The sequence below is a fragment of the Haliotis asinina genome, chromosome 4 (assembly GCF_037392515.1).
Source record: "Haliotis asinina isolate JCU_RB_2024 chromosome 4, JCU_Hal_asi_v2, whole genome shotgun sequence".
NCBI classification, from domain to species: Eukaryota; Metazoa; Mollusca; class Gastropoda; order Lepetellida; family Haliotidae; genus Haliotis; species Haliotis asinina.
Genome location: NC_090283.1, coordinates 67,614,343 through 67,631,818, shown reverse-complemented (window position 1 = coordinate 67,631,818; position 17,476 = coordinate 67,614,343). Strand labels below are relative to the sequence as shown.

General features: G+C 41.1%; 1 protein-coding gene across 1 annotated transcript in view; it reads left to right on the top strand.

Annotated features, from left to right (window-relative positions):
* The window catches only part of LOC137282665 (protein O-mannosyl-transferase TMTC4-like), a 51,413-nt gene that overhangs the window by 23,157 nt on the left and 10,780 nt on the right, over positions 1-17,476 (top strand). The window contains exons 10-13 of the mRNA XM_067814452.1: positions 14,305-14,361; positions 14,771-14,842; positions 14,971-15,050; positions 16,576-16,683. Coding sequence (XP_067670553.1) covers positions 14,305-14,361; positions 14,771-14,842; positions 14,971-15,050; positions 16,576-16,683 — 317 coding nt within the window. The remainder of the gene's footprint in view (positions 1-14,304; positions 14,362-14,770; positions 14,843-14,970; positions 15,051-16,575; positions 16,684-17,476) is intronic.

Below are 17,476 nucleotides of genomic sequence, written 5' to 3'. Positions count from 1 at the left end.
TTGGTAGGACTCCATGGTGGTTGTGACAGGCAACTGAAGGGATTGAGCAGGAAAATAGTAGAAATGTCATGGTGTGTTTCTAAGACTCCATGGTGGTTGTGAGAGGCAACCAAGGTGATTGAGTAGAAGAATGGTAGAAATGTCATGGTGTATTGCTATGACCTCATGCTTGTTGTGAGAAGCAACCAAGGTGATTGAGGAGAAGAACTGTAGAAATCAAATGGTGAACTGGTGACTGAATTTCTTACTAAGACCCCATGATGGTTGTGAAAGGCAACCAAGGGGATTGAGTAGAAGAATTGTAGAAATGTCATGGTGAATTTCTGATTGAATTTCTTGCTTAGACCCCATGGTGGTTGTAAGAGACAACCAAGGTGATTGAGTTGAAGAATTGTAGAAATCAAATGGTGAATTGGTGAATGAGTTTCTTACTAACACGCTATACTGGTTGTGAAAGTCAACCAAGGTGATTGAGTTGAAGAATTGTAGAAATGTCATGGTGAATCTGTCATTGAATTTCTTGCCAAGACCCCATTTTGGTTGTGAGAGGCAACCAAGGTGATTGAGTAGAAGAATGGTAGAAATGTCATGGTGAATTAGTGACTCAATGTCTTGCTGAGACACCATGCTCGTTGTGAGGCAGCCAAGCTGATTGAGTAGAAGAATGGTAGAAATGTCATGGTGTATTGCTAAGACACCATGCTGGTTGTGAGAGGCAACCAAGGGGATTAAGTTGAAGAATTGTTGAAGTCTCATGTTAAATTGGTGATTGAATTTGTTGCTAAGACGCCATGCTGGTTGTGAGAGGCACCCGATAGGATTGAGTAGAAGAATTGTAGAAATGTCATGGTGTATTGCTAAGACACCATGCTGGTTGTGAGAGTCAACCAAGGTGATTGAGTTGAAGAATTGTAGAAATGTCATGGTGTATTGCTAAGACACCATGCTGGTTGTGAGAGGGAACTGATTTGATTGACTTGAAGAATTGTAGAAATCTGATGGTGAACTGGTGAATAAATTTCTTCCTGAGACCCCATTCTGGTTGTTAGAGGCAACCAAGGGGATTGAGTTGAAGAATTGTGGAAATCAAATGCTGAACTGGTGATTGAATTTCTTGCTAAAACCCCATGGTGGTTGTGAGAGGCAACCAAGGGGATTGAGTAGAAGAATGATAGAAATGTTATGGTGTATTGCTAAGACACCATGCTGGTTGTGAGAGTCAACCACGGTGATTGAGTTGAAGAATTGTAGAAATGTCATGGTGAATTTGTGATTGAATTTCTGGCTAAGACACCATGCTGGTTGTGAGAGGCAGCCAAGGTGATTGACTTGAAGAATTGTAGAAATCTGATGGTGAACTGGTGAATAAATTTCTTCCTGAGACCCCATTCTGGTTGTTAGAGGCAACCAAGGGGATTGAGTTGAAGAATTGTGGAAATCAAATGCTGAACTGGTGATTGAATTTCTTGCTAAAACCCCATGGTGGTTGTGAGAGGCAACCAAGGGGATTGAGTAGAAGAATTGTAGAAATGTTGTGGTGTATTGCTAAGACACCATGCTGGTTGTGAGAGGCAACCAAGGTGATTGAGTTAAAGAATTGTAGAAATGTCATGGTGAATTTGTGATCGAACCTTTTGGTGAGACTCCATGGTGGTTGTGAGAGGCAACCAGATTGACTGAGTTGAAGAATTGTAGAAATCAAATGGTAAACCGGTGAATGAATTTCTTGCTAAGACCCGATGCTGATTGTGAGAGGTAACCAAGGTGATTGAGTAGAAGAATGGTAGAAATATCATGGTGTATTGCTAAGACCCCATGCTGGTTGTGAGAGGCAACTGAGGTGATTGAGTTGAAAAATTGTGGAAATCAAATGGTGAACTGGTGAATGAATTTCTTGCTAAGACCCCATGCTGATTGTGAGAGGCAACCAAGGGGATTGAGTAGAAGAATGGTAGAAGTGTCATGGTGTATTGCTAAGACACCATGCTGGTTTTGAGAGGCAACTGAGGTGATTGAGTTGAAGAATTGTAGAAATGTCATGGTGAATTTGTGATTGAATTTCTGGCTAAGACACTGTGCTGGTTGTGAGAGGCAACCAAGGGGATTGAGTAGAAGAATTGTAGAAATCTGATGGTGAACTGGTGAATGAATTTCATGCTAAAACACTGTGCTGGTTGTGAGAGTCAACCAAGGGGATTGAGTTGAAGAGTTGTGGAAATCAAATGGTGAGCTGGTGAATGAATTTCTTGCTAAGACGCCATGGTGGTTGTGAGAGGTAACCAAGGGGATTGAGTAGAAGAATTGTAGAAATATGATAGTGAATTTGTCATTGAACCTTTTAGTAGGACTCCATGGTGGTTGTGAGAGTCAACCAAGGTGATTGAGTAGAAAACTTGTAGCAATTTCATTTTGAACTGGTGAATGAATTTCTTACTGAGACGCTATACTGGTTGTGAGAGGCAACCAAGGTGATTGAGTAGAAGAATGGTAGAAATGTCATGGTGTATTGCTGAGACCCCATGCTGGTAGTGAGAGTCAACCAAGGGGATTCAGTAGAAGAATGGTGGAAATGTCATGGTGAATTTGTGATTGAACCTTTTGGTAGGCCTCCATTGTGGTTGTGACAGGCAACTGAAGGGATTGAGTAGAAGAATGATAGAAATGTTATGGTGTATTGCTAAGACTCCATGGTGGTTGTGAGAGGCAACCAAGGTGATTGAGTAGAAGAATGGTAGAAATGTCATGGTGTATTGCTGAGACCCCATGCTGGTAGTGAGAGTCAACCAAGGGGATTCAGTAGAAGAATGGTAGAAATGTCATGGTGAATTTGTGATTGAACCTTTTGGTAGGACTCCATGGTGGTTGTGACAGGCAACTGAAGGGATTGAGTAGAAGAATGATAGAAATGTTATGGTGTATTGCTAAGACCCCATGCTGGTTGTGAGAGGCAACCAAGGGGATTGAGTAGAAGAATGGTAGAAATGTCATGGTGAATTTGTGATTGAACCTTTTGGTAGGACTCCATGGTGGTTGTGAGAGGCAACTGAAGGGATTGAGCAGGAAAGTGGTAGAAATGTCATGGTGTATTTCTAAGACTCCATGGTGGTTGTGAGAGGCTACCAAGGGGATTGAGTAGAAGAATGGTAGAAATGTCATGGTGTATTGCTATGACCTCATGCTGGTTGTGAGAAGCAACCAAGGTGATTGAGTAGAAGAACTGTAGAAATCAAATGGTGAACTGGTGACTGAATTTCTTACTAAGACCCCATGATGGTTGTGAAAGGCAACCAAGGGGATTGAGTAGAAGAATTGTAGAAATGTCATGGTGAATTTCTGATTGAATTTCTTGCTAAGACCCCATGGTGGTTGTAAGAGGCAACCAAGGTGATTGAGTTGAAGAATTGTAGAAATGTCATGGTGAATTTGTGATTGAATTTCTTACTAAGACGCCAGACTGGTTTTGAGAGTCAAGGTAGGTGATTGAATTGAAGAATTGTTGAAATGTCATGGCGAATTTGTGTTTGAACCTTTTGGTAGGACCCAAATGTCATGGTTTATTGCAAGGACACCATGGTGGTTGTGAGAGGCAACCAAGGTGATTGAGTAGAAGAATTTTAGAAATGTCATGGTGAATCAACAATTAAACTTGTTGCTGGGACCCAATACTCGTTGTAAAAGGCTACCAGGAGAATTGAGTAGAAGAATGGTAAAAGTCTCCTTGTGAATATGTGATTGAACTTTTTGCTAAGACCCCATGCTGGTTGTTAATTGCAACCAAGGGGATTGAGTAGAAGAATGTTAGAAATGTCATGGTTTATTGCTAAGACCTCATGCTGGTTGTGAGTAGCAACCCAGGTGATTGAGTTGAAGAGTTGTAGAAATCAAATGGTGAGCTGGTGAATGAATTTCTTGCTAAGACCCCATGCTGGTTGTGAGAGGCAACCATGGTGATTGTGGTGAATAATGTTAGAAATGTCATGGTTTATTGCAAGGACACCATGCTGGTTGTGAGAGGCAACCAAGGTGATTGAGTAGAAGAATTGTAGAAATCTCATGGTGAACTGGTGAATGAATTTCTTGCTAAGACCCCATGCTGGTTCTGAAAGGCAACCAAGGTGATTGAGTTGAAGAATTGTAGAAATGTCATGGTGAATCTGTCATTGAATTTCTTGCCAAGACCCCATTTTGGTTGTGAGAGGCAACCAAGGTGATTGAGTAGAAGAATTGTAGAAATATCATAGTGAATTGGTGACTCAATGTCTTGCTGAGACACCATGCTGGTTGTGAGAGGCAACCAAGCTGATTGAGTAGAAGAATTGTAGAAATGTCATGGTGTATTGCTAAGACACCATGCTGGTTGTGAGAGACAACCAAGGGGATTGAGTAGAAGAATTGTAGAAATCTGATGGTGAACTGGTGAATAAATTTCTTCCTGAGACCCCATTCTGGTTGTTAGAGGCAACCAAGGGGATTGAGTTGAAGAATTGTGGAAATCAAATGCTGAACTGGTGATTGAATTTCTTGCTAAAACCCCATGGTGGTTGTGAGAGGCAACCAAGGGGATTGAGTAGAAGAATGATAGAAATGTTATGGTGTATTGCTAAGACACCATGCTGGTTGTGAGAGTCAACCACGGTGATTGAGTTGAAGAATTGTAGAAATGTCATGGTGAATTTGTGATTGAATTTCTGGCTAAGACACCATGCTGGTTGTGAGAGGCAGCCAAGGTGATTGACTTGAAGAATTGTAGAAATCTGATGGTGAACTGGTGAATAAATTTCTTCCTGAGACCCCATTCTGGTTGTTAGAGGCAACCAAGGGGATTGAGTTGAAGAATTGTGGAAATCAAATGCTGAACTGGTGATTGAATTTCTTGCTAAAACCCCATGGTGGTTGTGAGAGGCAACCAAGGGGATTGAGTAGAAGAATGATAGAAATGTTATGGTGTATTGCTAAGACACCATGCTGGTTGTGAGAGTCAACCACGGTGATTGAGTTGAAGAATTGTAGAAATGTCATGGTGAATTTGTGATTGAATTTCTGGCTAAGACACCATGCTGGTTGTGAGAGGCAGCCAAGGTGATTGACTTGAAGAATTGTAGAAATCTGATGGTGAACTGGTGAATAAATTTCTTCCTGAGACCCCATTCTGGTTGTTAGAGGCAACCAAGGGGATTGAGTTGAAGAATTGTGGAAATCAAATGCTGAACTGGTGATTGAATTTCTTGCTAAAACCCCATGGTGGTTGTGAGAGGCAACCAAGGGGATTGAGTAGAAGAATGGTAGAAATGTTGTGGTGTATTGCTAAGACACCATGCTGGTTGTGAGAGGCAACCAAGGTGATTGAGTTAAAGAATTGTAGAAATGTCATGGTGAATTTGTGATCGAACCTTTTGGTGAGACTCCATGGTGGTTGTGAGAGGCAACCAGATTGACTGAGTTGAAGAATTGTAGAAATCAAATGGTAAACCGGTGAATGAATTTCTTGCTAAGACCCGATGCTGATTGTGAGAGGTAACCAAGGTGATTGAGTAGAAGAATGGTAGAAATATCATGGTGTATTGCTAAGACCCCATGCTGGTTGTGAGAGGCAACTGAGGTGATTGAGTTGAAAAATTGTAGAAATCAAATGGTGAACTGGTGAATGAATTTCTTGCTAAGACCCCATGCTGATTGTGAGAGGCAACCAAGGGGATTGAGTAGAAGAATGGTAGAAGTGTCATGGTGTATTGCTAAGACACCATGCTGGTTTTGAGAGGCAACTGAGGTGATTGAGTTGAAGAATTGTAGAAATGTCATGGTGAATTTGTGATTGAATTTCTGGCTAAGACACTGTGCTGGTTGTGAGAGGCAACCAAGGGGATTGAGTAGAAGAATTGTAGAAATCTGATGGTGAACTGGTGAATGAATTTCATGCTAAAACACTGTGCTGGTTGTGAGAGTCAACCAAGGGGATTGAGTTGAAGAGTTGTGGAAATCAAATGGTGAGCTGGTGAATGAATTTCTTCCTAAGACGCCATGGTGGTTGTGAGAGGTAACCAAGGGAATTGAGTAGAAGAATTGTAGAAATATGATAGTGAATTTGTGATTGAACCTTTTAGTAGGACTCCATGGTGGTTGTGAGAGTCAACCAATGTGATTGAGTAGAAGAATGATAGAAATGTTATGGTGTATTGCTAAGACACCATGCTGATTGTGAGAGGCAACCAAGGTGATTGAGTAGAAAACTTGTAGCAATTTCATTTTGAACTGGTGAATGAATTTCTTACTGAGACGCTATACTGGTTGTGAGAGGCAACCAAGGTGATTGAGTAGAAGAATGGTAGAAATGTCATGGTGTATTCCTGAGACCCCATGCTGGTAGTGAGAGTCAACCAAGAGGATTCAGTAGAAGAATGGTGGAAATGTCATGGTGAATTTGTGATTGAACCTTTTGGTAGGCCTCCATTGTGGTTGTGACAGGCAACTGAAGGGATTGAGTAGAAGAATGATAGAAATGTTATGGTGTATTGCTAAGACTCCATGGTGGTTGTGAGAGGCAACCAAGGTGATTGAGTAGAAGAATGGTAGAAATGTCATGGTGTATTGCTGAGACCCCATGCTGGTAGTGAGAGTCAACCAAGGGGATTGAGTAGAAGAATGGTAGAAATGTCATGGTGAATTTGTGATTGAACCTTTTGGTAGGACTCCATGGTGGTTGTGACAGGCAACTGAAGGGATTGAGTAGAAGAATGATAGAAATGTTATGGTGTATTGCTAAGACCCCATGCTGGTTGTGAGAGGCAACCAAGGGGATTGAGTAGAAGAATGGTAGAAATGTCATGGTGAATTTGTGATTGAACCTTTTGGTAGGACTCCATGGTGGTTGTGAGAGGCAACTGAAGGGATTGAGCAGGAAAATGGTAGAAATGTCATGGTGTATTTCTAAGACTCCATGGTGGTTGTGAGAGGCTACCAAGGGGATTGAGTAGAAGAATGGTAGAAATGTCATGGTGTATTGCTATGACCTCATGCTTGTTGTGAGAAGCAACCAAGGTGATTGAGCAGAAGAACTGTAGAAATCAAATGGTGAACTGGTGACTGAATTTCTTACTAAGACCCCATGATGGTTGTGAAAGGCAACCAAGGGGATTGAGTAGAAGAATTGTAGAAATGTCATGGTGAATTTCTGATTGAATTTCTTGCTAAGACCCCATGGTGGTTGTAAGAGGCAACCAAGGTGATTGAGTTGAAGAATTGTAGAAATGTCATGGTGAATTTGTGATTGAATTTCTTACTAAGACGCCAGACTGGTTTTGAGAGTCAAGGTAGGTGATTGAATTGAAGAATTGTTGAAATGTCATGGCGAATTTGTGTTTGAACCTTTTGGTAGGACCCAAATGTCATGGTTTATTGCAAGGACACCATGGTGGTTGTGAGAGGCAACCAAGGTGATTGAGTAGAAGAATTTTAGAAATGTCATGGTGAATCAACAATTAAACTTGTTGCTGGGACCCAATACTCGTTGTAAAAGGCTACCAGGAGAATTGAGTAGAAGAATGGTAAAAGTCTCCTTGTGAATATGTGATTGAACTTTTTGCTAAGACCCCATGCTGGTTGTTAATTGCAACCAAGGGGATTGAGTAGAAGAATGTTAGAAATGTCATGGTTTATTGCTAAGACCTCATGCTGGTTGTGAGTAGCAACCCAGGTGATTGAGTTGAAGAGTTGTAGAAATCAAATGGTGAGCTGGTGAATGAATTTCTTGCTAAGACCCCATGCTGGTTGTGAGAGGCAACCATGGTGATTGTGGTGAATAATGTTAGAAATGTCATGGTTTATTGCAAGGACACCATGCTGGTTGTGAGAGGCAACCAAGGTGATTGAGTAGAAGAATTGTAGAAATCTCATGGTGAACTGGTGAATGAATTTCTTGCTAAGACCCCATGCTGGTTGTGAAAGGCAACCAAGGTGATTGAGTTGAAGAATTGTAGAAATGTCATGGTGAATCTGTCATTGAATTTCTTACCAAGACCCCATTTTGGTTGTGAGAGGCAACCAAGGTGATTGAGTAGAAGAATTGTAGAAATATCATAGTGAATTGGTGACTCAATGTCTTGCTGAGACACCATGCTGGTTGTGAGAGGCAACCAAGCTGATTGAGTAGAAGAATTGTAGAAATGTCATGGTGTATTGCTAAGACACCATGCTGGTTGTGAGAGACAACCAAGGGGATTGAGTAGAAGAATTGTAGAAATCTGATGGTGAACTGGTGAATAAATTTCTTCCTGAGACCCCATTCTGGTTGTTAGAGGCAACCAAGGGGATTGAGTTGAAGAATTGTGGAAATCAAATGCTGAACTGGTGATTGAATTTCTTGCTAAAACCCCATGGTGGTTGTGAGAGGCAACCAAGGGGATTGAGTAGAAGAATGATAGAAATGTTATGGTGTATTGCTAAGACACCATGCTGGTTGTGAGAGTCAACCACGGTGATTGAGTTGAAGAATTGTAGAAATGTCATGGTGAATTTGTGATTGAATTTCTGGCTAAGAGACCATGCTGGTTGTGAGAGGCAGCCAAGGTGATTGACTTGAAGAATTGTAGAAATCTGATGGTGAACTGGTGAATAAATTTCTTCCTGAGACCCCATTCTGGTTGTTAGAGGCAACCAAGGGGATTGAGTTGAAGAATTGTGGAAATCAAATGCTGAACTGGTGATTGAATTTCTTGCTAAAACCCCATGGTGGTTGTGAGAGGCAACCAAGGGGATTGAGTAGAAGAATGATAGAAATGTTATGGTGTATTGCTAAGACACCATGCTGGTTGTGAGAGTCAACCACGGTGATTGAGTTGAAGAATTGTAGAAATGTCATGGTGAATTTGTGATTGAATTTCTGGCTAAGACACCATGCTGGTTGTGAGAGGCAGCCAAGGTGATTGACTTGAAGAATTGTAGAAATCTGATGGTGAACTGGTGAATAAATTTCTTCCTGAGACCCCATTCTGGTTGTTAGAGGCAACCAAGGGGATTGAGTTGAAGAATTGTGGAAATCAAATGCTGAACTGGTGATTGAATTTCTTGCTAAAACCCCATGGTGGTTGTGAGAGGCAACCAAGGGGATTGAGTAGAAGAATGGTAGAAATGTTGTGGTGTATTGCTAAGACACCATGCTGGTTGTGAGAGGCAACCAAGGTGATTGAGTTAAAGAATTGTAGAAATGTCATGGTGAATTTGTGATCGAACCTTTTGGTGAGACTCCATGGTGGTTGTGAGAGGCAACCAGATTGACTGAGTTGAAGAATTGTAGAAATCAAATGGTAAACCGGTGAATGAATTTCTTGCTAAGACCCGATGCTGATTGTGAGAGGTAACCAAGGTGATTGAGTAGAAGAATGGTAGAAATATCATGGTGTATTGCTAAGACCCCATGCTGGTTGTGAGAGGCAACTGAGGTGATTGAGTTGAAAAATTGTAGAAATCAAATGGTGAACTGGTGAATGAATTTCTTGCTAAGACCCCATGCTGATTGTGAGAGGCAACCAAGGGGATTGAGTAGAAGAATGGTAGAAGTGTCATGGTGTATTGCTAAGACACCATGCTGGTTTTGAGAGGCAACTGAGGTGATTGAGTTGAAGAATTGTAGAAATGTCATGGTGAATTTGTGATTGAATTTCTGGCTAAGACACTGTGCTGGTTGTGAGAGGCAACCAAGGGGATTGAGTAGAAGAATTGTAGAAATCTGATGGTGAACTGGTGAATGAATTTCATGCTAAAACACTGTGCTGGTTGTGAGAGTCAACCAAGGGGATTGAGTTGAAGAGTTGTGGAAATCAAATGGTGAGCTGGTGAATGAATTTCTTCCTAAGACGCCATGGTGGTTGTGAGAGGTAACCAAGGGAATTGAGTAGAAGAATTGTAGAAATATGATAGTGAATTTGTGATTGAACCTTTTAGTAGGACTCCATGGTGGTTGTGAGAGTCAACCAATGTGATTGAGTAGAAGAATGATAGAAATGTTATGGTGTATTGCTAAGACACCATGCTGATTGTGAGAGGCAACCAAGGTGATTGAGTAGAAAACTTGTAGCAATTTCATTTTGAACTGGTGAATGAATTTCTTACTGAGACGCTATACTGGTTGTGAGAGGCAACCAAGGTGATTGAGTAGAAGAATGGTAGAAATGTCATGGTGTATTGCTGAGACCCCATGCTGGTAGTGAGAGTCAACCAAGAGGATTCAGTAGAAGAATGGTGGAAATGTCATGGTGAATTTGTGATTGAACCTTTTGGTAGGCCTCCATTGTGGTTGTGACAGGCAACTGAAGGGATTGAGTAGAAGAATGATAGAAATGTTATGGTGTATTGCTAAGACTCCATGGTGGTTGTGAGAGGCAACCAAGGTGATTGAGTAGAAGAATGGTAGAAATGTCATGGTGTATTGCTGAGACCCCATGCTGGTAGTGAGAGTCAACCAAGGGGATTGAGTAGGAGAATGGTAGAAATGTCATGGTGAATTTGTGATTGAACCTTTTGGTAGGACTCCATGGTGGTTGTGACAGGCAACTGAAGGGATTGAGTAGAAGAATGATAGAAATGTTATGGTGTATTGCTAAGACCCCATGCTGGTTGTGAGAGGCAACCAAGGGGATTGAGTAGAAGAATGGTAGAAATGTCATGGTGAATTTGTGATTGAACCTTTTGGTAGGACTCCATGGTGGTTGTGAGAGGCAACTGAAGGGATTGAGCAGGAAAATGGTAGAAATGTCATGGTGTATTTCTAAGACTCCATGGTGGTTGTGAGAGGCTACCAAGGGGATTGAGTAGAAGAATGGTAGAAATGTCATGGTGTATTGCTATGACCTCATGCTGGTTGTGAGAAGCAACCAAGGTGATTGAGTAGAAGAACTGTAGAAATCAAATGGTGAACTGGTGACTGAATTTCTTACTAAGACCCCATGATGGTTGTGAAAGGCAACCAAGGGGATTGAGTAGAAGAATTGTAGAAATGTCATGGTGTATTGCTAAGACACCATGCTGGTTGTGAGAGACAACCAAGGGGATTGAGTAGAAGAATTGTTGAAGTCTCATGTTAAATTGGTGATTGAATTTGTTGCTAAGACGCCATGGTGGTTGTGAGAGGCAACCAAGGGGATTGAGTAGAAGAATGGTAGAAATGTCATGGTGTATTGCTAAGACCCCATGGTGGTTGTGAGAAGCAACCCAGGTGATTGAGTTGAAGAGTTGTAGAAATCAAATGGTGAGCTGGTGAATGAATTTCTTGGTAACACCCCATGCTGGTTGTGAGAGGCAACCATGGTGATTGAGTAGAAGAATTGTAGAAATGTCATGGTGTATTGCTAAGACACCATGGTGGTTGAGAGAGGCAACCATGGTGATTGAGGTGAAGAATTGTAGAAATGTCATGGTTTATTGCAAGGACACCATGCTGGTTGTGAGAGGCAACCAAGGTGATTGTGGAGAAGAATTGTAGAAATGTCATGGTGTATTGCTAAGACACCATGGTGGTTGTGAGAGGCAACCAAGGGGATTGAGTTGAAGAATGGTAGAAATGTCATGGTTTATTGCAAGGACACCATGCTGGTTGTGAGAGGGAACCAAAGTGATTGAGTAGAGGAATTGTAGAAATGTCATGGTGTATTGCTAAGACACCATGGTGGTTGTGAGAGGCAACCATGGTGATTGAGGTGAAGAATGTTAGAAATGTCATGGTTTATTGCAAGGACACCATGCTGGTTGTGAGAGTCAACCAAGGGGATTGAGTAGAAGAATTGTAGTAATGTCATGGTGTATTGCTAAGACCCCATGCTGATTGTGAGAGGCAACCCAGGTGATTGAGTTGAAGAATTCTAGAAATCAAATGGTGAACCGGTGAATGAATTTCTTGCTAAGACCCCATGCTGGTTGTGAGAGGCAACCAAGGGGATTGAGTTGAAGAATTGTTGAAATCAAATGGTGAACTGGTGAATGAATTTCTTACTAAGACCCCATGCTGGTTGTGAAAGGCAACCAAGGGGATTGAGTTGAAGAATTGTAGAAATGTCATGGTGAACTGGTGAATGAATTTCTTACTAATACGCTATACTGGTTGTTGGAGGCAACCAAGGTGATTGAGTTGAAGAATTGTAGAAATGTCATGGTGAATCTGTCATTGAATTTCTTGCCAAGACCCCATGGTGGTTGTGAGAGGCAACCAAGGTGATTGAGTAGAAGAATGGTAGAAATGTCATGGTGAATTGGTGACTCAATGTCTTGCTGAGACACCATGCTGGTTGTAAAAGGTAACCAGGCTGATTGAGTAGAAGAATTGTAGAAATGTCATGGTGTATTGCTAAGACACCATGCTGGTTGTGAGAGACAACCACGGGGATTGAGTAGAAGAATTGTTGAAGTCTCATGTTAAATTGGTGATTGAATTTGTTGCTAAGACGCCATGCTGGTTGTGAGAGGCAACCAAGGGGATTGAGTAGAAGAATGGTAGAAATGTCATGGTGTATTGCTAAGACCCCATGCTGATTGTGAGAGGCAACCAAGGTGATTGAGTTGAAGAATTGTAGAAATCTTATGGTGAACTGGTGGTAATATTTCTTGCTAAGACCCCGTGCTGGTTGTGGGAAGCAACCAAGGTGACTTAGTTGAAAAATTGTAGCAATTTCATTTTGAATTGGTGATTTAACTTCTTACTAAGACACTATGCTGGTTGTGAGAGGGAACCAATGTGATTGAGTTGAAAAATTGTAGAAATCTCATGGTGAACTGGTGAATGAATTTCTTACTCACACGCTATACTGATTGTGAGAGTCAACGAAGGTGACTGAGTTGAAGAATTGTTGAAATGTCATGGTGAATTTGTGATTGAATTTCTTGCTAAGACCCCATGCTGGTTGTGAGAGGCACCCGATAGGATTGAGTAGAAGAATTGTAGAAATGCCATGGTGAATTTGCGATTGAACCTTTTCGTAGGACTCCATGGTGGTTGTGAGAGGCAACCGACGGGATTGAGCAGGAAAATGGTAGAAATGTCATGGTGTATTGCTAAGACCTCATGCTGGTTGTGAGAAGCAACCCAGATGATTGAGTTGAAGAGTTGTAGAAATCAAATGGTGAGCTGGTGAATGAATTTCTTGCTAAGACCCCATGCTGGTTGTGAGAGGCAACCAATGTGATTGAGGTGAAGAATGTTGGAAATGTCATGGTTTATTGCAAGGACACCATGCTGGTTGTGAGAGGCAACCAAGGTGATTGAGTAGAAGAATTGTAGAAATCTCATGGTGAACTGGAAAATGAATTTCTTACTCACAGGGTATACTGGTTGTGAAAGTCAACCAAGGTGATGAGTTGAAGAATTGTAGAAATGTCATGGTGAATTTGTGATTGAATTTCTTACTAAGACGCCAGACTGGTTTTGAGAGTCAAGGTAGGTGATTGAATTGAAGAATTGTTGAAATGTCATGGTGAATTTGTGTTTGAACGTTTTGGTAGGACCCAAATGTCATGGTTTATTGCAAGGACACCATGCTGGTTGTGAGAGGCAACCAAGGTGATTGAGTAGAAGAATTTTAGAAATGTCATGGTGAATCAACAATTAAACTTGTTGCTGGGACCCAATACTCGTTGTAAAAGGCTACCAGGAGAATTGAGTAGAAGAATGGTAAAAGTCTCCTTGTGAATATGTGATTGAACTTTTTGCTAAGACCCCATGCTGGTTGTTAATTGCAACCAAGGGGATTGAGTAGAAGAATGGTAGAATTCTCATGGTAAATTGATGAATTAACGTTGTGCTAGAACCCAATGCTGGCTGTGATAGGCAACCAAGAGTTTGAGTAGAAAAATGGTAGAAATCTTATGGTGAATCCCAATAGTGGTTGTAAGGGGCAACCAGGAGGGTTGACGAGAAATGTGGTAGAAGTATGATGGTGAATCTGTTCTGACATGGTTCCTAGCAAGCTACTGTGGTTTTAAAAGGCTGAGAGAACCATGGAGATTCTGTCATCAAACCTTGGCCACCAAATGGCAACAGTAGTATCACAGTAATGTAATCGGCTTTTAATCGGCTTGGAGAAAAAACAATAAAGAACTGGCAACTGTCGTGAGTGGTGATCGATAGGCCAGTCACCTGTGATTATGTTTAGATTAAGTTTTAATCAACTGCATGCGATGGTAGTGTAGCGAGGGCATGTGAACCCAACCCATTGCTTGGAAAGAAGACTGCATCAGAACATCTGTATCCAGCCTCCATTAACACATTTTTGTTACACGCATACTAAGTTTTTGATTTACCTGTTAATGTGTTTTGTGTTACAGCTTGTGTCCTCTGGATTTTACATCATCATTGTGCTGTTCATCCTTCGCTCCATACAGGTAGGTCTGGCTTTCACATGCTGCACACCCAGATTCTGACTCTGTTACCACCACCATGTGAGACAGACATTTGGCAGACTTGGGTTTTGGAGTATGTTGAGATAAACTCCAGAATAAAAAGTCATAATAGTTTTTATAGTGCTCTAGACCAAATACTTTGTGTGACCCACTGACAAGTGTAATGTGTCACTGCCAAAAGTTATGAATAAACCATTCTGGATGGGACTCAACACAAAGTGTAATCCCAAATATAACATACTAGTATGTTGTATTTGACCACTTATTACAAGGCATTGTGTACCCAGTCTTATGTTTATGGATAGTTTCATAATACCTGATTCAATAAGACTGACCTAGCAACCAGTTAATGTGTACAGCTCATGTTGAACTCTTGCATACTTTGTTTCAGAGAAGCAGTGAGTGGAGGGAAGAAATGACCTTGTTCTCATCAGGGGTCAAGGTCTGTCCATTGAATGCCAAGGTCAGTCTCACCATCTTGTCTCTGTTCCAAGTCCTACAGCAATACTCAAACAAGTGCATTCTAGGTTGTAATGACTTTGACATGTTATGTGAACCACTTATGTATGCAAGTGGGTATATTCATTACAGGTCCACTACAACATAGCAAAGCTCCAGGCTGACAACAACAATAAAGACGTTGCAATTGACAAGTACAGACAGGCTATCAGGTAGGCGGATAGAGCATTCAGACGATGTCACATTCCATTCATAAATGACATCATAGAACAATTATTGTTAGCTGAGGTTTCATTGTTATCGATAAGAATGTCTGTCTTTGTTCAGTGACTTTTTCCAGTGCAGAACTTCAAAAACCATTTGATTTATTACACAGGTCTGTGTAGAGGTGATCTGGTGCGTCGTGATGATTTTGGATGTATATTTTTTCGTTAGTTTGCTAAATGTTTTCAAAGTTGAACTTTACTGAAAATGAAAGTATTGTTCACTTCATCAGTTGAACTCCAAAATCCCTGAATGTTTTTTTAGAACTGATCTCTTTTTCAATTAATTAATTAATCAGAAAGATCAAACTTTGATATGTAAAACTGCAAGTTGTCTCAAAATCTTCTTCCTGTCTCTTTGAATTCCGTCTCTATTCATTATCATATGTTTGGATACTTTAGGCTGTGCATGTCAAATTCCTGGTTGTCTCAAGCTAATTTGGAAGAATTAAGTATATTCTGCATAGTCATAGTCAAAGTCTTGGGACTAGATTTTTGAAGATCTGTTAGTGTCATAAGTTAGTGTTAATGTACAGAACTTGCAACTGTTTTAGCGCTGAGAGAGCCTCGAAAATCTCAGGTGACTTAAGTACTCCAAAATATAAACAAGCGTCATCAGTTTCATCCAAATGATGCATTCAACACATCAGTTTCACTGATAGCAAGGATTATGATGCACATGGATTCCCTCCCTCCCCCTCCTCCCCCCCCCCATTCCACCCCCTTCACCACCAACAGTCATGGCGTGTCATTTACAAAGATCTGAGGAATCTAATGTTGATCTGGGTTGGAGTTGCGTGTTTGTTGCATGAAGAGACTGGTGGGATCAGGTTGGCAGGTTTGCTGACTTGGTTGACACATCGTGTCCCTGTGGAGATCAGTGCTCATGTTGTGTGGTTTGAGTCAAATCGTGAGAAGGGGTGGGATTTATTACCTCCCTTGATACATCACAAACCTACAATTAAGCACTGTAAGATCACCATATACATTGAAACTGCTAGTCATTATATTGTGTGTGTCTGTCTGGAAGTATGATTACACGATGCCATTTAGAAGTACTTTACTAAGAGAGTGAAATCAAAATATGACATATGTTGCAGTCTGGAAGTATGATTACATGATGCCATTTAGAAGTTCTTTGCTAGGAAAGTGAAATCCCAAATATGACATATGTTGCAGTCTGGAAGTATGATTACACGATGCCATTTAGAAGTTCTTTTCTAGGAAAGTGATATCCCAAATATGACATATGTTGCAGTCTGGAAGTAGCTTTAATAAGTTATAATTTCATTGTCTGGACATAGACCTTAAACAGACACAGAATGATGGAGCAAAGTCCTCGTAGCAAGTCACAGAAACATGGTATCTTTGAATGGGATTTCGAAGGTTCTGACTCCATTCACCAACAAGAACACTTCCACTTCAGTAATATTCTCAATAGATCACTCACTGAAATGCTTTTATCTTGCCACAGGTTGAACCCCCAGTACGACCAAGCCATGAACAACCTGGCCAACATCCTCAAGGAGAACGGGGTAGTGTTGGAGGCAGAACAGCTGCTCCAGAGGGCCGTCAGTATTAGGTACTGTACTGACTCATCCGCTGTCTGGAGAGTGGAGGTTGTGTGTTTCAAACGCTACATGTTAACATCTGGGAAACCTGCCAACACCAGCACCTTTCCAATCCGGCACACTGTCAAAATCAGTATAAAATTTTGATCCCGCCATTTTACAATGACATTATGATCATTAAAACATTGACTAATCCAGCCATATTATGACACAACTTTCTGATCCCAACAGACAATTTTAACGGTAATTAACACTGTCTAATCTGGCATGAGCAGACGAATCAAGGACCCATAATCCAATACACTATTTAATTGTCTTGGTACTCAAAGTAATCATGATGTAGGGATTGCGCTGTGAATCAATACTGTTTTAATTTGTTGAACAATTACAAAAGATCAAATGCATTATGAAGATAAAGAGTAAATGGCAGCCATGTAGGAAAATGATCGTCACTGTCTAATCCAGCACCATGCTTAAGCTAGCATATTATTTCAGTCCTGTGGGGTACCAGTTTAGACAGGTTTTCCTGTACTTTGAGTTCACTCAGGGAATGAAACCGACTTGTAAGCTTGGGCCCTGTATCCTAGCAGTGCGGTGTCTATGTTAATCGGAGAACATTTGTGGTGTTCCATGATGTTTTGGGAATATTGTGAAATGGGCTGTAAAATGTTCTTATTCAGTCGAACCCCGTTTACCCAGATGTTTTGGTTTCACTCGAAAATCGTCCGGATAGCGAGACGTCCGGTTAACTGGATCAAACATTCAAACAGTGAAAATTAAGTGAAAGCAAAAATTATTCATACG